This window comes from Temnothorax curvispinosus, unplaced genomic scaffold (assembly GCF_003070985.1).
Source record: "Temnothorax curvispinosus isolate PA1 unplaced genomic scaffold, ASM307098v1 QBEX01005876.1, whole genome shotgun sequence".
Taxonomy (NCBI): Eukaryota; Metazoa; Arthropoda; class Insecta; order Hymenoptera; family Formicidae; genus Temnothorax; species Temnothorax curvispinosus.
In genome coordinates, this window is record NW_020215656.1 from 1 (window position 1) to 25,340 (window position 25,340).

At 37.0% G+C, this 25,340-nt stretch overlaps 1 protein-coding gene across 1 annotated transcript; it reads right to left on the reverse strand.

The window, feature by feature from the left end:
• Nucleotides 1-3: 3 nt before the first annotated feature.
• LOC112455209 (facilitated trehalose transporter Tret1-2 homolog) lies at nt 4-9,707 on the reverse strand (the record flags this gene model as incomplete). Its single annotated transcript, XM_025017004.1, has 10 exons — nt 8,407-9,707; nt 6,951-7,200; nt 6,703-6,865; nt 5,237-5,375; nt 2,150-2,358; nt 1,192-1,461; nt 858-1,080; nt 524-720; nt 273-452; nt 4-135 (listed from the first exon to the last, which is right to left on the reverse strand). Coding segments are annotated over exons 2-10 (1,530 nt in total), but the record flags the coding sequence as incomplete, so codon positions are not given.
• Between the last annotated feature and the right edge of the window lie 15,633 nt (nt 9,708-25,340).

A 25,340-nucleotide genomic window follows, 5' to 3' on the forward strand; every position in this document is an offset into this window, starting at 1 on the left:
TTGGAAGTATTCTTCAATCTCCTGAAGCGTACGATCCTTCGTTTCTGGTAAAGCAAGGTAAATGAAAATCCCTTCCAAAAGAGAGAAGATGCCGAAGATAGTGAAGATTCCCGCTGTGCCAACTAGGCCACTTATCTTTAAAATATTTAATATATTCATCACTATAAGTTATTTCAATAAATTAAGAAATATATAAATCATTTTAAATTAAATTTGTTATGACAGGAGTGCTGCACAAATTAACTTTTGAATCTTATAATGCGATGTTTTACCCATGGGAAGCATTTGGTCATGAAGAACAGAAGCAGATTAAATGTGAAAAAGATGCATCCGCCACCGATGCCACGAGCTCTCAGAGGCATCAGTTCGCCGGTCATCAGCCCAGGAAGCGTCAATAGACCCACGGTGTTTGCGCCGACGTAAACCAACAAGCATACTGCCAGCACGTAGACCTGAGATTATTTGTTAAGTTTATTAACACATTAGAAAAATTAAAAAACGTAAAATTAATCATAACACTCACATCCACGGAAGATCCCCCCTTCCTGGCGATCAAATATCCTGCGAGAATCAACGAGGCCAAAGACGTACCAACTGCCGAAACGATGCCTAAGGTACGTCTGCCCATTTTAAGTAACAACACACAAGAGACGAGGGAGAAAATAAACCTGATAACTGCCGTCACCACAGCCGCCAAATAATTATCCACGTTACCGTCACCTACGAGAAACGGCATGATAAAAATTTCTGCACTCTGTCTCTCTTGTTATCTTATCTAGTTTAGGATATTTTTACTATAAAGTTTGCAGATGGAAATTAAAGTTTCGCCAAAGAATGATATTGAAACTCTTTCTCACCCATGTCTTTCACCATGTCAACGGCGTAAAAGACGATAATGTATGTTCCGCTGCTTAATTGAAGCGCGTTGAATACATTAATGATGATCAGTGGTTTCCACACGCCCGGATCGCGAATTGTGGATATCGCCGAGGAGATCTTCTGCGTAAACGAGCTATTTACAGGCTTTCTAGCGAGATCGGCTTTTATGCTTGCATCCAGGAGCTCTATCTCCGTAATCATCTGATTAATTAAAACTATTTTAATTATTTGAAACACTGTTACGTTAGCTTCGTAATTTAGCTTGATAAAACTTTCTTGTATTACTAAAATGAGAAAATTTCAAGTACCTACCTGCTGAACATCGCCACCTCTGAGCCACAAAAGAGCTTTCTTGGCCTCGTCTATTTTCTTTCGTCTAATCAGCCAGGCGGGACTCTCGGGTATCAAACAAAGAGCGATAAAAGCCATAGCAGGAAGTATAATAGCGTAGAAGGCCACGATGTCCCAATTAAAAGAAGCGCCGAGAGCATAAACTAGCAGAATTCCGGCGCAGTACGAGGCGAACGAGCCAACCACCAGGAAGCCGCGGAGTCCTGGATAAGCCGTTTCTCCTACCAATACCTAACGAATTTAAAGACTACAATATACAGTTTGAAATAATCATCATCTTTTCTATTAATCAAATTTTAACAAATAACATACAAATAAATAATGTAATTATTTAATTAAAGGTAAAAGAATTATATTTGAATTTAATATTTGAACAGAACGAAATTTCAAGTAAAAGAATTTCTAATTAATTCCATTATGTTTGTCTAATAAATTAAATGCGTTTATTTGTGGAAAACAGAAAAAGCGATAGACAATACCTATATCGCTCTAACAATACCACAAGTTTTTGTTACTACACTAGTAGCAAAAGTTAAGTAGTGAGATAAGTTGAAAAACCGATCGATAAAATAAATAGTAAAAGCCAAACACAGCGAATCAAATGGTAAAAGTTCATTCGTGATCAGAAATAAATTGAACCGATCAGCAGAAATATAATTGCATTAATGTCAATGATGCGTTAAATGTTATTAAATACTTGTCGTGCGCCAAGTAATATTTTAATATAGAAAATGTACGATAATGTACGAATTAAATAAAAGCGTGTGCAAATGGAATCGAATTTCAATATAATTTTTTGTATAAAGAGGTGCAAGGCGCGCGTTGATTTACGTCCAGCTTCGGAATCAATCGAAAATTCTTTTACCATAAATTTTATATTATTTAAATATCAGTCATGAAATTTAAATAGAGTTTGCACCTGCGCAGGCACCGCCATGAATCCTACAGACAAACCGCAGATGACTCTTCCTACTAAAATAGAAGTCACGCTCCTCGACAAACCGATGATCAACCAGCCTATGCACAGGGGAATCACCGATAATTGAAGGCAACCTCGTCGCCCGATCGCATCGAGAAGCGGTCCTGATAACAACGCGCCGATAGGAGTGGCCAAACTGTGAACTGAGGCTGCAAACAGATAATTCGTCGCTTTAATAATTATATTGATCCACGTGTTTCTATAAAGAAATATAATTATTCCATCTTATCCTTTCTCCTAACATCCTCTTTATAAATGATCTTAACTCTTCTGCATTACAGGCAGGGAGATAAGGGATTTAATGCACTTTTCTCATCCGTTTAGGAATTTGTGTGCCATAAAAAGTTAATGAAATTGTCTGAGCGCGACGTAAATGTAGATTTATGCGTTGATGAACGCATTTAACAGCACATAGCTGCGGCCGATTGTAAAATTCTTACGAGCTTTGTTAAAACGTTATACATCGCGGAACGTAACAGAACAATTAACGGTCTATTTACGATCACGTGTAGGTATATCTACCCTATTATTGGACCGAGCGTAGGACGCTTCTGTTTTAAATGTTAAAAGTTTAACTCGCAATGACACGATCATAATCGCTTATTATCATCGCGTACGCGATTATCGATACGTTACACGGTATATATGCCTCGTGCAGGGAATAATGTACTGAAAATTTCTATCGACGTCGCGGGAAGAGCTATTGAGTCGGATTACTCTTGCTATTATTCAGCGATTAAGAGGATCAAGATTATAAATATATTGCTGCATACTTGAATTGAGACGATCATCAGCGTAGATATGAGTTCTTGCCGGGAACGAGAAAAGTTAGCCCGCATCGTAAAAATTTACATCTTATAATTAGAAGAATAATACACTCAGAAAACCTCCAAAGTGATAACTATTTTTTAACTTTTACTCGATAAAGTAAAAACTTTGACTAGCGCGATCGTATCGATGATCTTGTTATTAATCTCTTATCGGTATTCGATACATCAACGAAATTGTCGTCGCGGAATGCTAATGCTCGTAGCATTAGCTAATTAATGCAAATTGCAATTCCATTTCTTCAATCATTGTAAGCTGTCGACATTCTCCATGCAATCATGAGGAATGCAATTAGATCACACAGTAACGCGCTGTACATTGAGTTTGTCTTTTTATCGTATTGCTTCCACTTTAATGAAATTAAAGGGATTCGTTACACATACCTCTGTCAGAGAAAGACAATTTTACAGTTATCCAAGTTTAATCAGAAAAACGCAAAACAGCTGCGAATTCACGACTCGAGAAAAAAGTTGCTGAATATGTAGATGTAGAAGCACGAATGAAATAAATTTATCGTACAATTTATCGTACGATTCATTTTATTATTAATTTAATGTACTGTATTAATATTTATAGAGTTTTTAATTTTGTTTCATTATTTTTACATTACACATAATTTTCCTCTTTTGATATAAAATAACGTTTAAAATAGATTTACAAATCCATTGATTTAAATCATTTTTATTATAAAGCTGCAATTATATTTCTTTAATGTATCGTATGACTAAATTTCGATTAAAATCGATCTCCAGACGTCGAGAAATGTTGTTTCGTGTGGCACGTGTGGAACCGACACATTAATAATACATGCGACTGTGACGAAATATTTTAATCTGTTGACGCGACGGGGCTTATATCCGAGTGGTGGATACTGAGGCGTCACCCCAAATGACTGAATAATGATTCTTGGGACTTTTAGGAATCATCGATCATCAAACGAACATAATAAAAGATGCATACAACTGTCCAGGGACGACTGTCGTTCGTGATAGATGGCAAAATAAATTTCGAACTGTAATGGCAAAATTATTCGTGCGAAAGCCATCCACGGCACACGGATCGCAATTTGATCTCGCAATATATTTCATGTCAACAAATTTTCAACACGTGCGTGATTTATATTTGCAGAATAGCTCCTTTAAGTCCCATTCGATCGCCTTATGCATGATCTTGTGGACAGAGACATTAAAAAGAGAAGGATTTTATGTCTGTATCTCGATCTGCAATTTTAGAATAATTAAAAACTCGGCGCGACATTAAGTGATAATGTAGACAGATAGTTTCATTATTAAACATTATTCTTTAATTAATCTCTCTCTGTTATCCATATTGTTTTTTTTTTCGAAGATATTTTATTGGTTCTTATAAATGTAAAGCGATATCGCGAATTCTTATGTTGCTTCGCGTAAATGCATGACTTTTATAGTAGCGTACGTCCGCCATTTGCAAACTGTAAAATGTATAACGCTGAGCATCGCAAATTTTATGACGTGATAAAATATACTTTTACGCCGTAAGTATAGTGATATAGCATTTTGTGCGGACGCTGTTGTTTTTCGCCATGTACACTATATTTAGGATGGTAAATGTATTTTGCGAAGCTCTCATGTGCGATATGCATGATAAATGAAAATATATAAAGAAAACTGTTAAAATTTATGCTGCGACCGTTGTTCTCCCTCTGCGAATTATAAAAAGATCGTTCGACCGATTTAAATGACACGTATGAATAAGGGTCGTACGTTTTTTGTGTGATCTTTTAATTATGACATTGCGCGTTATCAAGGCCCACATATGTAGGCTTCAAACGGCTTCCTACACGAACTTGGTCTTGACACTCATTGATAAAGAGACAAATCCAATTATCCAATGAGACAGTATGTAGGTCAGTTACAGAATGCGGTTTACAATAATCGACGACGGTCACTTCATTTGCGCGAGGGTCGTGATAGGGATCAACCTTGAACCTGCTTGTTGGTTCTTGAACTCGCAAGGTCTGCGAGAAGATCTCTCTAATCTCACGCATCAAAATTGCAAAATGTAAAATATGAACGTATGAACCCTTTTACAAGGTAAAAATTTATAAAAATTTATTAATTTGAAATTAAAATTTCTTATATACTTTGTAAGAATTTTTTTAATATTTTCTGACTCATATCCTTTTATTAAAAACAGAATTATTAAGCGTGCGGGTCTTACCTATCCAGGAGCCAGTTTCGCGAGTCACATACAAGGTACTATTATTTTCTTCGGATAATTGCGGCAACAAAACGGCGCTGTAACCAATAGGTATGCCGCCTCCCGTCGCCACCAATAATACTGCACCTGTTACTAAACACTTCAATCGACAAACAATTCAATCGTTAGTCATTTGATTGTGTATTCGCCGCAATTGTTACAACGCTATTATTTTGTAATATTTTATTCAACACAATAATAAATTAACGAATAAGTGCACGACCACGATTCAAAGTAAATTATATCATTAAATACAGCTGTAAATCGAAATAATTAAAAATGAAAAAATGTCAGTCATTAATTGTAAGTGATTGATTGTATAAATTTTATATTGCGGTGAAAGATTAATGTTTGCAAAGTACATATGCTCTTCGGCTCTTTTGCCGAGTTCTTTTGCAAAGAAACTGAAGTCGCGAGAAAGAACTTTGGAACAGTTCCCAAATAGATATACTGTCGCGCACAGGAGCAAACCCGAACTAATCGAAAAGAGGATAAGAAATCTGTGGTTGACAACTAGCCAGGATTTACAATCGCTTCGCTGCTCTCTTTCTATAAAACTTAAATCGCTATTATGTCACGTGGAATTTGTCTCGTTTCTGCAGTTTCATATAGACACTGACGTAAACTGCTGCGGGATATTTATGCGCCACGTGCGACGACCAAGGTAAAATACGCTTCAGCAGAATTCTCGCTGCTCGAGATATGCAGATACGTATCTTGCAAAAAGCAACAAATAAACGGACAAAAAATGTAAGCAAGTGTATGAGCAGTCTTTTACTGAGAAAAGAGAACGATTTTACTTGTTACAACGAAACGCAATTTCCGTATTACAGAGACACTGACAAGACACAATTTATATTTCATAGTAAATGTAACTGCGTTTTATTTACTTAAAATTTAGAATTTTATGTTTTGCTAATGGAATATTAGTATATAATTCTATATTTAGCAGTTTTTTTTTAATAATATTTAGGTATATTGTTGCAGGTGATGCATTACGTTACATTTTCTCTCCGAAAAGATAAAACGCGCAATAAGAAGAAAGCACAGGCGATGAAAAATGGTAGTATGTGCCGTGTTTGGTACCTTTCTATCTATTTTTAAACAGAAAAATGTTTTGGCATTAATCCAAAATATCTACGTTGATCCACATGCAGTGCAGCCGCGTTGCAAATTTTTTTTTTGTGAAAAAGTTACCAGTTTACATGTGAGTGGTAGTAAACAAAAGAAAGATTTTGTTACGCACGATAATATTTTGCAGTAGTTTTCGATACGTTGAAAAATTTTTCGGATTTTACAAAGCCCACTGCTGTACGCATTGCGATTTAATGATTCGGTTTAATGATGCAACATTAAAGAAAATTATCTCAAATATAAACAGTTTCATATGTATATCTATTTTAATGTATTGTAATTATATATTTTACCTGCGCAAGAACTCCTTTCGAATTCGATGAATATTGCACAGTTGCTTCCTTCTCATTTAAAATGTTCTTTTCATTCTTGGCATTGTTGTTATTATTATTATACTCGACGTCTAATGGACTCTCGCTCTTTGAATTGTAGCCCATCATGGCGCGCCCTTCTTCGCTGTAACGATTTTGAAAAGTGCAAAAGTACATTTTCTAATTCGTTTCGACAAGCATAATTTTTATTTTGTTTTAAATTACGTTACCTCGATTCGAGAGCCATATTGATTCAATTGAAATGCGACAGCTGGAGTTTTTAAATATCTCCGATAATCATCGACCTCCGGTCGCGAGATGGGCGTCTCGATCACTACATCTATCACCAACAAGTTCTGGTCACGTTTGGCACCGCAACCCTACTGCAGTTTCCGCTCCGCATTATGTAAGCCAAGAAACTCTTGAGACTTTAATCCTGTCCTCTCTCAGAGAGCATAACAATATCTTCTAAACATAAACCTGTTTTGAGATAAATAGCAATAATTTTCTAGCTACAGTTCTTTTTCCTAATAAAAAATTTGCTACAGATATCTTATGATTATGTATGAAGCAGCATCTTAATTTGAAACGGAACTATATGAAAGGAACGTATATCAACTTCAAGAAAGTCTGTTTCTTCTTCTAATGTTTTTAAAGAAACTTCCATTTTTTTAGTTGCTGTAGTTATTTAGATATACAAGTTATAATAAAAATAATCATTTCAAACAGTAGAGACAAAATATTGTTTTATCCAGTGCTTTTATTTGCTATTTCTCGGATTATATTTTGTAGTTGATTTATATCGAATGTTCTATATGTAAAATCTTTTTTTCCACACCTTTTATAATGGTTATTATAATGTTTGGTCACATTTTCAATTTTCATTTTTCAGCTTTGCAGGAAAGCATAAAAAGACGTCGTGTTATCGACTTTCAAAGAGTTCTCTAGCTAGAATATATATAATTTATGTAATATTAATGTTATAACCAGAAAGATAGACTTTTCTTGTATTTATTTGACGCAAATCTCCAACATCTTACATACTCGAATGCGTTATAAATTTACGATATAGTCTAATTTTTTACGTTTAATGTATCATTAACTTTTTTATATGATATAATAATTGCGCACATTGTCTTAATTGTTACGTTATTAAAACTATTCGATAAATTCAATGACGCTTGAACCGATTGTAGTTTCGCGTTTATAACTTCTTTAACATAGAATGATATTTATCCAAATTTTACATGTATACCAAATGAGGTTACAAATTATTCATAAGAATCATGAATTTCTCTTGAAGCTTAATTTATTGTACACTTAATATACACTGAGAAAAAAATTTTCTGCGTTTTGATAAATATTAGTTTGCATACAACTGTGATTTTATTTACTAAAATGCAGGAAATTTTTGTCTCAGTGTAGTAATTTTAAATTTTTGCAAATATGTTGTATTTTTAGCAAAACAAGATTTTATTTGTACTTTATTCTTTTATATTATAAAAAGATTTCAAAGAGCCAAGAAAATATGAAAATCGATAATTTTTTCTTCAAATACTACGTTTTATACGCATGAATATCTTCCTCGGAGCTCTCTGCATGAAAAGGAATATATTCCAGAACTGAACGCAATACTATAAAATGAACGAGTATCGGGGAAAATAGAAAAAAGAAGAGAAAACTTACGATCTAGTTCAACTTCCTTTCCCTGGTTTCCCGGCCTGGGAATGAAAGTCACGTGGAGCTCGCGACTTCACGCGCGGATAGTCTCATTCATCTCCCCGGCGAACATTGCACTCCCGTCTGCGGATCGTAATTCACGACGTAAAGCACTTTCGCAGAAACTTCGCCTCGTCCCCGGCCCGTCAGCCTCTCGCTACTTGAGGAACATCCGGATAGAAGCAATCCTCACTCGCGGCAATCTCGGCACCGTTTATCGTATCGCGTGTAACGAGAGGACTTAACGAAGAAACGCGAATGACACGAACGAGGGATAAACGAATTGATTCCTCCCGTCACGATGACTAAGCCGAATTAATGCGATACCGCCGGTCACGCTACCGCGATACTCTTGCTATCGATTATGGTTATTCGTTAAGACAGAACCTGCGCGGGAATGCTCTGTGACTTTCAACTACACTTTCAAATACACTTTCAACTACAGCTAATAGCCTTGGTTTGTGTATTTCCGGAGGTAATATAGCCCTTTGAATAATCAAACAAGTTGGAAGCGACGTCACCTTCAGCAACTATCATCAGATCTATACACTTATGTGTGTGTGTGTGTGTGTGGGGGGGGGGGATAATGCTACCAACTTAATACTACCTATATATAGCTAGGCTAAATACATTCCGACAAACGACGAGGAAAATCTCGATTTCTCTTTCGACTTCGTGTGTGAGCGCCTTAGCAAAATATCTAATTTACATACTGGTAAATTAACCACGTTATAATAGCAGTGTTGTTCTACGAGTTCTTGTTTGCAACTCTTGACGAGGAATAGAACTTTGATTCTGCTGGACACGTAACACGTACAAGTTCTTCCGACAATGTGGCCAAATCCGATCAAGTTCGAGTCTATGGCAATTTTTCTATAGATGTAGGCTCCATCGATCTTTATTCTGATGCTTCCCGTTCTCTTCAGATTTAATGAGCACTTTCACAATCCTTAAATTTGCATACTAATAATCAATGTTAGCCGTCGTTATAGACTGTGACGAGATCGCTCGTCAATCCTTCGGGAAGTGTGTCTAACGGTCACGGCCTCGATTACGTGGCCTTTATCTCGTGCACTTTAGGGATAATTATTCGACACGTGAATATCGCTCTAAAAACTGTTTTAGGAACTGATAATTTTGTCTCAATAGCACGTCATATCGGTAAACAAATGTACACATAGATGAGTACGAGTCTCGTAATATTATAGATAGTCGTCGGCTGAGACGCACGGATAAATATCGTGTCTAGCTCGCGCCTTACGCCGACTATACTGAATCAGACATCTGTTTGAGGCTCGCTCTTATAGGCCGCTCACTTTGATTAGGCCCCTTTTTCGACGACGACCGATGTCCATATAGTCCGCCATGGGGGCCTTGGCTTGCTGACCTCTGCGGGAAAATGCTCGGGGAATCTCTTTCCTCAATGAAGGTAATAAGTGGAAGCTGATTCGAGCGGAAGCGCTTCAAGTGAAGCACGATGCGTGCGTAAAGATAACAAATACTTTGATGTAACTTCATTATTTCCAAGACACGTGAGAGCATTCAGACGATCGAGCTGTTTTATTGATATTATTCTAAGAAACTTTAATTCGATATAAGAGACGGTATAATATTTCATCTTCACGTTCTTACAATTTAATATTTTTAAATTTGCAGTCTTCAGGTTTTCAATTCACATTCTATTTAAATAGGTAGGTATATTGAAATTTTAAAATTTTATTAGATTATGAAATCATTTATCTGCTATAGCATGACGAAAACAAGATATATTAAATAAAAGTTGCATGCTTATCAGCGTGACTTCGTGGGATAAACCACGCGATTATAAAGTTAACTTTATCGGTCAGACTTTATGATTATACATAAGTATTATCACGAATACTACATACGAAGCCGGTCTTAAGTAATCAGCTTAATGATTTATGTAAAAAATATATTGACGCAGCATATAAACTTTTTACTGGTATAACAAACTTTGTCAGGTTTTATATAAACATTGTGTGAATGACACTACAAAATTTTACTTACTAAAAATACTTTTGCAAAATCTTTAATATTTTTATTTAAAAGATATTCTTTAATGTTTTTAAAATCTTTCTTTAGTACAGGAAACAAAATTCTTTCTCATAATCCTCCGAATCAATTCTTGTGATATTTTATATATCATCATAAATATTCCCATTTATTACATATAATATATGTTATTATGTATTTGCAATAATACGAGAGATTATTTAACAAGTTTATTTTGCTTTGACGGTGCCACCTACATAATCTATAATATTTTATTCGAGTTTTAGAAACGCGCGCAATTTTTATTTTATAATTATTTATTTTTTTATATAAAATATCTTATATTATTATTTACAAGCAAGCGTTATATAAAGCGTTTTTGTTATTCCCTGTTTTGACATATAGTCGAACGTATGAATGCCATTATCTATCTTCAAAGTGATATCTATAAGAACGTCACTCTCGTAATTCGCGCAATTGATAAGTCGATACTTCGTGGAATGTACAATTAAGACATATATTAAAAATTACGGGAAAATCTCTAACGATAATAAACAATGTCACAATTCCGTGAAAAATAACAAAGATTGATGAAGGTGTTTACGTGCATTTTTCACAACTAACGCTGCTTCAACGAGCTTTCGGTACCGAGATCGATTATTTGAATTAATTTACGTTATTACAATTCATGTCATTTATGTTAAATTAGCTTGTCACATACTTTAGGGGTTATCTTGTCCCCGTACAAGAAAAGACAGTTTAATTAATGTCAGATTAATTAATCTCATACAATGTTATGAAAGGTATTTAAGGTCCACACCAAGATCGGAGCCACGCGATGCCGGCTAAATACGGACACTGTGTATTTCCTGCATCTATGCCGGATATACAAGAGGGTGGTTCTATGGATCCACCCCTCGTAATTATGGACCGCCGGCTATTCGGAAATTAATCGGGTCACCTGTCCTCCTCGCTGTGACAATCAACCCTAATTGCAACCACTGGCAGTGAAACTGTTTGAGAAATTGCTCAAGTTCTCACTGTCTCTCAATAAGATTGTGTTGAAGCAAACAAGAGTGGTTATAGTAATTATTGATTGTATTAAATCTACAATTTTTCAGAAAATCAGGTATTTTAAGAAATATCTAAACTCAATTTTATGAAAAATTAGTTACAAAAAGTTTTGCAGAGTAGTAAGACGGAGGAAAGTGAAATCTATCATTATTTCTGGCACAGTTTATACGATCGATGGAACTTATATTTAAAGGGCAAGATAAATTGCTTTGCGAGGACGTTCCAATAGTGGAGAATGCCGACTAGTTAATTAAGCTTTCTTGTTCGATTCATGTTTTAGTCGATGCGGTGATCTAAAAAGGTTAGCCTTAGGAAATCAAAGTTAACTAATCGAGTCTATCGATGCAGTAATTACGATTAATCATATATAATAATTTGATTAATCATACGATCAAACATAAACTGTAATCTATGAATTTACGGAAATTAAGGCGGAAAGAATCGCTTTTTAACTTTATTGTATGTTTTACATGCGTGGAATTGTAATTATCTCGTAGAAGCGTACCCGCATAATGAGTTCATCGCTAATTGCACAGAGTGTTTCATTTTGTTTGCGTTTATTGTACAAAGAGAGATTACGAATCCAGGTTAACCGATTGTGTACATAGTGTATAGTGTGGATGACGTTATTGCCTATAATAACCATGACGCTAATTATTTCCATATTTGTACGATATTGTATTGAAATTATGTTCTTTGTGATAAATGTTCTTTGTACGGAACCATTTAAATTATTAAAACGAGAAATTATGTATGTACGTTTTATCGCGTGTTTAAAATATTTAAAACGCATTTCGTGTCGGCTATCTCTCACTCGCGATACGCAATATATTACTATGCAAAACAGTTTCGCATCTGTCATTGGACATTTGCAGTTCCGATAGACGCTCGACAATTTGAATCTATAAGCGAGTCTCGAGTGGCCACTACCTTCAATTGCAACTGCAGCTGACAGAGAAGGGCCGACACGTCGCGACGCTCATTCGTACGAAGTGTCATCTTTATCGCGCCATCAAGAATCAGCCAGCGTGGTGCCGAACGTTTGCCCATTAATGTCTGGTAACCTTGACCCGATATTCAGACAACTCGCCGGCAAGGCTTAACGACTCGACCTGGCGGATTAGATTGAGACTGCCTCGATATGTGCATACGTATGTGGCCGGGCCGGGCCGGGCCGTTTGTATACATGCACAGTCGTTGATTCGCGGAGTGTTCTTCCTAGATTTATGGACTACAAAGTGGTCCAGGGTCGCGTCTACATGCCGTTCACTGGTGCAGACGAAAATGAAACCGCGATAACAATTACGATTTCATCCCCAGCTCCCAAATGTGCACGTCATGATCAAACGCGTTTGATTCTTACCTTCGAGTTACTTTAATTATTGAGGCGATTGACCGTGTGAGCTGTTAACGCTTCGCTATTTTTCATTTAACATAGAATTAGCGCGCGTGTCTTTCGATCTGTTTTATTTATTAATTTATGCATCCAAAATACAAATTAGTTTGTACATTCAATTTTTTTATTATATTTTATCAATGACACTAATCTTTTTTCTGTCCTTTTGCAAATATAGCACCACATCTGCATGCATCAACGAATTGCACATTGCATTCACGCATTGCTCGAGACTGTGTGATGTGAGTGAGATCCGTATACGTATTTACATACGGTTTTTCAGGGCAAGCCGATCGTCATTCGTAACTGTTGGAGCTTAAGAGCTTAGATTAGATAGCAGGAAGCGACGTGTACCATTCTGCGGATCCTGCTCCTATATATCTTACAACCGAACTAGCGCAAGGTCGGCAGCGGTTTCTCGTCAGAATCATCTTGCCAAGAGAAATTTCTGCTTCTTGCGATTCATTTTTTTTTGTTTAATCCCTTCATTCATTTTAACTCACTCGCTCAGACATATCCCAGATTACGTGCGATATACAGCTTTAACTGTTCACTTTTATCAAATAAAATTCTAAGTATAAAGCAAAAACGAAAAGTCAAAAAATTTACGCCCGAGTAAATTTAAAAATATAATGTAGTTAAAACTGAAATCGTAGGAACAAGACTTTTATTATTTCCTTGTACATTATTTATGTATATTTCGAGACTTAATTCGACGAGGTATATTCGCTTTAAAATTGAATAACAATGATATTTAATGTAATTTAATGCATAAGAAAAAATAAATACTAGTATGCTGATCAAGAAGAAATAAATTCTCTTCGCTGCTGACCTTGCATAAAAAGACCAAAATTTATTTCTTTCTGTCAGTATTTATCATTGGATTACGAAACAAGTTTAAATGGCTAGTCGGTAACGAGCATCTATTACTAAGCGTGACACGCGTTTTCCTACCTCGATCAATTTACATCACGTAACATCCGTGAGTGCAACATCTGTGAAGATCCTGTTATGACAGCGAAAAATATGTTTACAGATTTATTGGATTTCCTTCCTTGTAGCTATATTCATCATAAATCTGTCATGGGCAAAATATAAAATTTAGCGTGTATCAGCAATGAAGGGTATTAAAAAAATAACGATAGAAAAAATAAACTTGTAGAAAATTCGTAGATAAAAGAAAAAAAATATATATGTATATATATATATGCATGTACAACAACAACCTATATATAATTGCAGTGCAGGCAAACTGCTGTGAGAGAAATTAATCCCGAACTTGCCTATCTAAACTTCTACAATTTCCCTCCTCTGCGCCAGTGTTTTCCACATTATACATCGCGTATTCGCGAGCGTGGTATTATATTCGCATTTGTCATACATTTGCATAAACTATGAATAAATGCATCTGCATTAGTGTCTTAACGCAAAGATCTATAATATCTTAAGCTGCACTCGCACACTCGTACAAGATTTAATTAGAAAAATAACAGACAATGTTCTTCGTATGAAAAATGCGGATGAAAATTAAATCGCTTAGCTACCTTTTTGCAGCTTTACGTATGAATATTAAAAGTAAAATTACATTTTCTCCGTTAGATAATTAAATGCATGATATTGAATCACGAAATATAACCGCGTGATTTATATACACTCAATTAATTATTAATATATAAAAATGGTAATAATTTAACATTATACATTATTATAAAATTATAAAATAATAATTGACGATAATAAATTGATTAATTAATAATTAAATTTGCACATCCGGTAGAAAGCATTTTCAGCAATCTGCAGTTGAATAAACAAATTTACAATTTTGCGTTATATTATTTAACGTTATCTTTCTTATCACATTCTTATCAATTCGTACACGATCCTAATTGGATTTATTTAAGGTGCACATTATCAATGAGCGTTATCATCGTCTCGCTTATCTGGTGCAGCTAATCATGTTATTCGATGCGAGATATCAATTGAGACACGGTAGTGTCTCGTGCCAAGCATACGCGAAGCGATACCGTACCGTGACTCTTTTATGCGACGCGACGAGTTGCGGGCACTCGATGTTATTAGATCTCAATAACCGCTCAACTGATCAAGTTCTATAAAGTAAACCCAATCGATAGCTTGGGTTTGAATTATGTAATAAAAGTGTTTTAATTTTTCCGTCGAAGATTATCTCGAGAGCGGGTGTGCGACAATGCCTAACTCTTTTCTCGATCACACAAGCATTACGAGCGATTGTGATAACATGCAAATCCACGTTATATCATACCACGTTCCGCATCGCATTCCAACTGCCGCTTCCGTTGGGTTCCACGTGCCGTCGCCGTCGTTTTGTTTCCCAGGACGTGTATGGCATGGAGCCAACGACGGGTTACCCGGGGTTAGTCCGCAATCATATCGTTTGCGGAATATCAAATCATCCGGCAGTCTTCCCGCATCGAGACTCGCAATGCGTAAATCACGGCAAAAGCGAGCTAAACGCGGTCCCGAGGGAATTCGATATCCAATCGATCGCTGACCCTCGCGAACGGCAGACAGATTGTCGTCCGATATTACGTTCACGGGGCGCAAGCTGCACGCTCCATAAACCACGTCGCCTACTGAAACGCCATAGAAGAAATCGTCATAAACAGCACGCCGCTATAAATCCATAACGCCACCGTCGGCCATTTGTTCGCGCGAATCGCCCATAAAGTGTCAGTATATAGTCTCGACAGATAAGGTGCATCCCTATCGGGGGCGATCTGGGGGGAACGTGCTGCTCCATAAAACGTATAATGATCGACTCCAATAGCGAGACCCGCACGAGACATTGCCATCCATCACTACGGGCTGACAATGCGTAAGAAATATCTGGAGTCGAGCGTGACACGAGATCAACCGAGGGGACCACTGATAAATGGAACTGACATTCGCGGAGACATCCCCGTTGCCGAAAAAAAGGGGCTCGGCTCGGACACACTCTACTGCGACATCGTCGATCTCCGCGGAAGGTCCGCAACGTCTGTGGTCGTCGCCGTCGTCGGGAGGCGGACAGCTGCAACCGTTCTTAAGCACTTAGCAAACAATAGCGCGGATCGAGGATATGACGGAGGAGACCAGAGCGCGTGGCGTCCGTGGCGAAGCGAGCTCGAAAACGCGATACCCGGGAACACGAGGGCAGGCGAAGGGAAGGTAATCGAGAGCAGATACGTGCTCGTAACCTGTTCCAAATTCCGACGGGGAATTGCGATCCGGGATGAACCATTTCCCGGGGTTCTTACGTGCTTGGAAATAGGAGTAGAAGCGCGGCTCGCGTTCCCCACTCGCGTCATAGACACCAAAATGGTCCTCGAACGAAAAAAAAAAAGGAAAAAGAAGCGTAAGTGCAGGAGGGGCACTGATGGAGTGGGTAAACACTTCTTCCCGGGTGTACTTAGCGAAGACGGCACTTCGAGGAAAGCGGAGCAGTGGGCGGGAAAGACTTGACGCGTTCGCCCTCGAGAGTGTTTTCGAAGATGAAAAATCATATACTCGCGCGTCATTACGTATATAATATTCCTAAGATTGATGGTCGGATCGTTCCTAAAACTGTGAAAGCCGATTAAGCCTTAGTCGAAAAGTCTCCCTTAAGTCCGGGAGAGGGCTGGAATTATTGTACGACGTGAGGGAAGAATAGCACTCTCTCATATGGCGCCGGATACTCATCGTAAAAAGACAGACGCTCCACACAAAGGCGATAAATCCCGAATTGATGAACTGGCTAACGGATAAATCGAGTTATATATGATAGCGTCCGCCCGAGTTGAGGGAGATCGCGCCTTGGTGCGCTCCGCTCATAGCTCTAATCCGCAAATAGAATCTCTAAATACAGTCTTCAAAGGAGGGATAGAAGCCGCTGGAAAATTCGATTGCCACTCGAGCCGCAGGTTGCGTCGCATCTGCGTGCTCGCTCGTCATACGCGCATCGTGCACGCAAATGGAACCGGCATGTATGATAAGACGCGTAACTACGTCAACGGGATATAATATATTCTCGGTTTGTCGGCTTAGACGCGGGTAACAAGCAGAGAAATCATGTGCCGCTTTGAACGTTCTCGTGGTTAAAGTTACTGAATGTAGGAGCGAACTTGCGTCAATAAGGGTTCACGGAACTTTTGGGTTCACGAATCCTTATTAGTCCTTTACACGTTTCCCTGCTGATTATTTTGAGAGCTAGCCAAGCAAAAGCGTATTAACTGCCCGGGTTTAGACAAGGGGAGACCTTATTGGAGCTTTGATGGCCTATGTAAACGTAATTAAGGATCGCTTATGTCGCTTATGTCAAAATAGAGGGATAAAGCTGAAAAATTGCAATTTTTATGCTTTTTCTGTCCCAATGATAACATGTTGTTTACAAATAACTTCTGAGACTAGCTTAACACTGTTTAATCAAGAAAACAAAATTATACTACATTATAGCACGTAAAACATCCTTAATCTAGTGAAAATCACTAAACCTTCAAATGCAATTAAATTGGGATTCGTGTGTCGTAAATGTACGAGAAGAAAAGGGACAAAGAGATGGGAGGGGGAGAATTAAAAAAAATGCAAAAAAAGAAGAGTACGTTAAACGAATAAAGTAAAAAAAGCAAATATTGAATGATCGATAAAATCAATTGATTACATTGCATCCTTATCGAAACCTTTATTTAGTCCCTTTTATTGTTAGGTACTTGTTTGGCTTCATCTTTTTTCGAGGAAAAAGATTTTATTCTATAAATGTCGAGCCGTAAAAGTCAGCAAAGTTATAATTCTGAATATCCCCCTAAGGTAACCCCTAACTATAACACCCCGTAAGGGTCGCAATTTCTGTTATTATCGTTTCGTATTCGATGACGTTGCAAAACGCCAGACTTAACTTCGCTGACACGAGAAAACGGAGAGATTTTCCACGTACCGAACAATGAGCACAACGAGAGAGTGATCTCGGCGATCCCGGCGGTAATCCGAAAGTTCCCGATTCTGGCTTTCTTTATCCGGAATTAAACCGCCGCCGGAAATGGTAACGAGAAAACACGTCCCGGTGATGGACAATGTAACTCGTCGGGTAGAACTGCAGGAAAATGATTTGCTAAACTCTGTCTCTCTCTTTCTATAAAGCGCAGCAGTGTGAAATTTTTGCGGTCAACGTCCGATCCTCGTCGAGCAAAATGCATTCTCATAGTGTGCATGTCGCAACGGCGCGACTACTGCTGAAGTTTAACACTACTACTTTAATGCTACGATAGAATCTGTGATTAAAAGACAAATTAATTCTCATTAAATCGTATTTCTCCTTTTCGTCGTCGTCGGAGACGAAGCAGTTACATTTTGTCGGAAGTTCATTCAACGAATTCCCGTAACTAGAGATAAATTACGAGCTTCGTGCATCATTGACGACGAAACCTCTCTATGCCGTTCGGATTCTGCGTACTTGTCCCTTTGTTTTCGCCAGATTAAATGTCGCCGACCGTGAGTCGGCAGTATCTCTTTTCCCCTCTCGTATTACGCAACTCCGAAGGTCCATTTTCTCTTCTTTTATCGACTGCCTTTTTACCTACGACCTTCAAAATCCACTTATAATGCTACCCTTTGTCGAAGGGAGGATCTGTGATTACGCAAATGCGTGTCAGAGAATAATTGAGAATATAATTAATTTTAGTTCGATTAAAATAAAATTATATGTCGTGTTGCACAAAATCTGAAAGCTCTTGTACTCCAAAGAGCGGCTTTGAATAATTTGCCAGTTGAATAAATACAAACTTTTATCTTTTTCACAGAATTAAAATTACGTTTCAAAAATTGGAAATGCAGATTATCAAAATTTATAAAAGTAATAATATTGCGAAAAATTTGTCGATTATTTTGCGAGATTACATGTTCAATAATATTATCGTAAATCCTTCTTTTGTATAATTAATATCAGATTCTGTATCTCGCATTACATTTTGTAATCAAAGTGTTCTATAGAATAGAGCTAGCACTGTTGGCAGACCGACGGGTGAAACTGTGAATCACGGTTAACGCATTAACTCGATCTCACAGCGCATTAGTAACATGAGCGATCGAACGTTTAACGAATACCGTTAAAAGCTACATGGGAACGTATCTGTTGTCAGTCGATCGGCAAATAGTATTCATTTACGCTGAAAATAAGCTATAGCAAGATGAGTAAGTAAATTGGATAAAACGATTATTATATCGGGTTGCAAACGTTGGAATATTTAATCCATTTAAATTAATTAACGCACTCTCCCGCGAATTTTAAACTTTGACATTTAGCAGCAACGTGCTTCTGTACCATTAAGAACGGTTATTATATTGCTATTATACGTATAAATGGGAAGTACGTAAATTTATTATTGAATGACTAATTATTTCCAACGTAAATTTATTTTTTATCTGAAATAAGATTATCTTTAACGTCACAGTTGATATGGGGCTTTCACTAATACTTACAAAAGTCGAGTAAACTTTAGAACTCGATTTCTTCGCATCGCTTTCTCCCTAATTATTCAAGCCAGCTAAAAGAGATTTGATTTTTTCTAAAGCTTGTTTTAATAATTTCCTCAATTTCCTTTTTTTTTAATAAAAGACTTTTACTCCAAGTAAACGATCAACTAAAGCTAATTTACAACTTGCATGAAAAATGTTTTTTAGCACAATGGAATTTTATACGTTCTATTAGTTTTGCCATAAACGTATATACAGGAGTTGACTTTTAAAATGTTTTTCGGCACAATGCACGTTATATTCGTCAGCAAAAAACGGAAACGATCAGTGTACAGCGTCATTTTCTGCTTTTTTCTCAAAAGAAAAACTACGCGACCATAAATCCGAGGGGCGTATATCACAGTATACGTGTCAGCAGTATGGCGGTATATTCCGCAATCTCGGCCATAAACTTTTAACAAGATATAAAAGGTGGCAACAAGCCTTGGAAGACGGATCTCGTCTTCGCACGACTCAGAAATTGTGGCATAATTCTGTTCATCCGCGCTCTCGATCGTTCCCTTTACCTCCGACTCGCGAAGAAAAAGTATTGTCATCCGGCGAACGCAACGAGTGAAAACTTCACGGGTCGTATAACTTTTAACGCATTGGAACCGAAAAAATGCGAACGGCTATCAAGGCATCTTTGCTGCTTCAAAAGAAATTCTCGTGCCTTCTTCGATAAACGTATTGAACAGCAGTCGATGGAATATATAAACGATATGCTTGTAGAAAACCATGTTATATAATCATAAATATATTAATCGCAGCTTTAGTCGTGCCTGCGAAACGATGGAATGGAAGTGAAATAATGGTTACATCTTTCGATAACCATACGAATTGATCATTATAAATCTAAGCAATTTAATTTCTTCGTCCTTACAATAGTAGTATATAGTCAAAGCAGATTATAATCTCTGGTCTAAAGTCATCTACAACTTAATTAAGGAGTCTCTGCCGGCAGCCAGTGGGAGTGCCTGACGAAATCCGGACGCTAACGAGCTATCGTAACGACGTGACGATTAACTGAATTGCCGCACAGCGAAGCATAAATAATTAAATGACGTATATAAGTTTTGAATTCATCAGACTTATATTTGGACAATTAATATACAAAATTCTTAGTATCTTTTAGGTTTTTTTTTTCAAATGAAACAAAGTGAATGAAATAATATAAAGAAAACATGCTCGAGCAAATTCTTATATATATTATATATACATATATATATATATATGTTACGCATCCAATCAACCTTTTTACATCCAATTTCTATCTCTCTTCAACGCCACTTTCTTTAAATAGTTAGAGTGCTCCACTTAAAGCTAGAGAGTACCGCGAAAACCAACCACCGAATGACGTCAAAAGTACTTAGTTACACACTATTATAGGAGTGGTATAAGAAATTTTACCACAATTACACAAATTTAGGGTTTGTAGCAGAACATTTGACATGAAAAAAAGTCCGCGAACGCCACGTTTCCGGTAATTATCTAGAAACGTTAGAAAAGATTTTGCATACCGAGATCAAACGCTCACGGAAGACCGTAAGCACCATTTACAGAGTCGTTGACTTGGATAATGGATTTTAATATTTAAAAGTTGAAAGTAAGTACGCTACAGCTTTCCTTATTCCATCTGTCTTAAATGTCATGCAGATTTAATCACGGACTTTTACGTTTTATGTGCGACTCCTCAGATTGCAAACCCTACCGAGGGTTAAGTATATATTTCGTACATCGTATACCCCGGGGAATTTATGCCCTCGGTGTGCAAAACCACCGGCCACATATCTTCGTGATATCCCGTCGGCTTTTTACAGACCGTCGATCGTAAGAAAGAGCAAAACGGATCCCCGAAGACGTCGTTGAGAACACCGGCTTCGAGTTAGGTGTTTCTCCGTTTTTTCTCAGTCTTTTTCCCTCTTTCGTGGAAATCCTTTCGTCAGCATCGCCCCGCACGGTTCACCTTATATCGTTCAGCTCCTCCGAAGGCAGGCATCCTCCTGTTTTTCGGCCGAACATGTCCGGTGTCTCGCGACTGTGAAAATAAACGTGGGAATTCACCAGAAGACGTACACCAATGTGTCGGAAGACGCGAAAAATGGAAAAATGCAATATAGTCTGGGTTGCAAGCGATACCTGACCGGAAATTCGGCAAAAGTACGGAAGATGCATTTGAAGAATAAATCTTAAAGAATCTCAGGGAAATATAAAAGATAGAACTGAGATAAATATAGCAAACAATTGGTATGGTTTTGTCGGTCTGTGAAATATCTCACGATATTACACATAACATATCGGAAGCAATATATTTAACCCTCGTACTATCGGATGTGAAATGATGTCAAGGTGGAACGTCGTGTCCTTGAATCGAATCATCCTCAATAATCTTTAAAAGGAGGGCACTTCATCGTCACTGTCACCGCCGCGTCCGCGTCGTCGTAACGCTCGACCTTCATAAATCATATCTATTTCATTGTCAAAAACAGAGCCTTAGAATTGTATACCTCTCTCATCCCCACTAACTCGTCTAATTGCGTAATACAGCACGGAGGACTTCGGATTAATAAACGGAGCCCATTTTACGGTGTAACATTTATTTACGGCGACACAAATTTTACGAGCCTCTCGTTATGCTTATTTCAGTTTCATTGTCATTTGACTGCATTGAATTATTCAAATTACAAGATTGCATGTAGAGGTATATGAATAAAATTTGTTTTACATGTAAATCACGAGTAACTGCTACACAAGATATTATACATAACTGCATAATATATGTTGTAGCAACAAAAACTTGATATCTGCACCTGCGTATTATAAAAATAATTGAAGGTCAAAAGATCCTTAGAAATGAAAGAATAATAATTCCCAAAAAAAAAAATAATTTTCAAAATTTTAATTATGATGATGCATCTATACTAAAACAGCTATGAAACAATATTAGAAATATAGATATTTATATTTTATATGCTGACAATCAATCGTAATACAACTAAGAAAAAACTGAGAAATTTACGTATTTTCTAGTTTCTGTTCTTTCTACTAGTTCTGTCGAAAGTTTTCAAAGTTAATAAAATACACCACATTTAGCAAAAACGCTGACTTACCTTCCAGGAAGTGGAATCTTCTGGGACACCTTCTTTGCAGTCGCAGTTTTGTGTCGTGGTCGCAAATGTTTCCATGAAACTTTTGATAGCTGCCAGCGGACTGTTGCCGCATTTCTCCATGAGCCCCTCATCTCAAAATCTTCCAAGTTCACCTGCCTTCGCCTAGGTACTTCGTTTTATTCCCTCACTCCCTCTGAGAGGCAAACCACGATGGCGAAATAGTTGCCCTAGTTTCAGGTTCGTACAAGTCCGATGAGCAAAAGCAACAATCTTAAGTAGAACGTGCCAATGCTGGCTCAGGATGTTAAGCCCACGCGATTCCTCGATCCTTCCTGAGTCACGGGCGATTCGAGGCACATGGAAGTCCCATGATTGACCCATTCGTTAAAAATCTAAAATAGCTTCACATAGTGACTGCCAAAAAGTTAATAATGTACGAAATAATACTTCTTCCGTGAAAACAAGATAGAATTTTTTGTTAATAATATTCTTGAGGATAATAAAAATAATTTATACAAAAATTTTTAATTAAGCAATCTTAGCATATGAGACAAAATAGGGAATGTAAGCTACTGCACTTTTTAAATATGCAAAGATTTTATCAGCTATTACTTAGATTATAAATTTTTAAGCGCTTGCTTGATAAGAAGGAATTTCCGCGAAAATGTTAACTAATAACACGGCGGTTATTATCAGCCTGTGTCATCTTGCTAAGCGCGGAATGTGAAATATTTATAAAATTTCCTGAGATAAATAAATAAGATTTTCAGAAAAAGTGACTCTAGAAATGTACTCAAACCGTATGCGTCATTATTATAATGAGAAAACATTAGATGGTAGTAATAAAAACAGAAACATATTAATCTTTATGATGTAACAGATAAAACTAAGTACTAACAGTAAAAAATAAATAAATGAAACAAAACTTGGCAAAATGTAATAAATGCATCTTTAATATTTATATAATTTTAATGTTTGCATAAACATATATATGACCGATATATATACATATATCGATATAAAAGAACATATAAAGTTTAACGTTATTCGCTTTTTTCGTTGCCCTACAAAAAATTCCTTTTCCCTACAAAATACGATCTTTCAAACCAGAATACCCACTTAAGAATGAAGCAGTCAAGACGTTACTTAACAGTAAAACGATATAGACTTCTTATCAGTAAGACGATCTAATGGAGAATGTTGGGGATATTCCTGGAAAGGTAGGAAATTAAGAGAAGCCAAGAGCGTTATATAGTGTCCTTTCACGAATAAATATATTTCATACAAAGGACTGTTAACACCCGAAACACACTTGGACGCAATCAAGTGATCGGTTCGCGAAAGACGAGCAGATACCAATGCTTTGATCAGATTCTACGTAACGGTAGTCTGTGGTCCGAGTCACTGTTCGTTCGATTTTCCACGCTCGTAATACAGTGGACTTTCCGAGACTTTTATTCGATCAAAGCATTGGTATTTGCTCGTCTTTCGCGATCGATCACTTGATTGCGTCCAAGTGTGTTTCGGCTGTTAACAGTTCTTTATGTGAAATATATTTATTCATGAAAGCACACTATACGACGCTCTTGGCTTCCCTCAATTTCCTACCCCCTCCAGGAGAAATATCCCCTCGCACTCCTGACAACCTTACGTTTATGAAGTCCGGTCTTAATAGCCAATATTTGCTCTTACAGCCTATATTTGTATATACTTATATATGTTGATGTCTGCCATAAAGAGCATAATCACTGAATCGCACGGAAGTAACGAAAATAAAGGTTTCGCAGATAGCGCTGGTGAATCATATTTTCTTTTCACGCATAATAGCACAATAATAAGAGGATATTTCGCAAGAGAATCCAGAAAAGGTATGACAAATTAAAGATATGAAAAAACACCGATGTTCTATGCGTAGTTTAGAGATACTGACGTTTAGTCGATAATATTGATCATATTAAGCAGTTTGAGATGCTTGTTTCCTTCGCGCTCAAGCAGTTTAGCGTGATTATAAAGGTAATCCAATGCGTTGACGTCCGATCAATATCAAAATATCATGGTAAGTATATTATGGAGAAACAGCTGACAGATGACAATCAACTTGCATTATATATAGATTAAAATATGAAAGGAGACAAATAACAAAGAAATAACAGTTTGAAATAAATAGCCTGCACTTACTTGATAAAAATATATAAATTATTAAAACTAAATAAATTACAGAAGACTATAAAACCTATTAAATACGAGTGGAACTGTTAAATGTAGTGGAAGCAAGAATATCCCTGAGTTCTTGAATTTTAAATTTTAAGAAGTTGGATGAGAAGGCTCCTGAAGCGGAAGATACTTACTTGGGACGTGCCTCTTTAAAAATCGAGAGGTTCAAGGATAACGAGTCTCATCACGTGCGATAATCATCGTACAATAAAGAGTGCAATACGGCTCAGGATATTCTGAAATAGAAGGCTTTTACGAAAATTTCCGGTTAGCGAAAGAGCCACTGATTTCGCGAAGCCCCGTGGATTTCGCTCGCCACTATTGCACTTTGTCGTAGCCGCGGTAGCCGTTGCGCAATCTTCTCTCAAGTTCGCGAAAGAACGGGCTCATTTTTCTGGTGTGTCGTTTCGTTCCTCTTAAAAACAACAATAGAGATAGGATAACATATGGCATTAATTTACTAGGGCGATTAACGTTCAAATATCGTCATAATAACGATACACTAGAAACTTTTATGAGCTTTTATTAAATAAAATATTCTCTATTAAAAATAAATATCCTCTATATGAATAAAAGCATTTATTGCAATA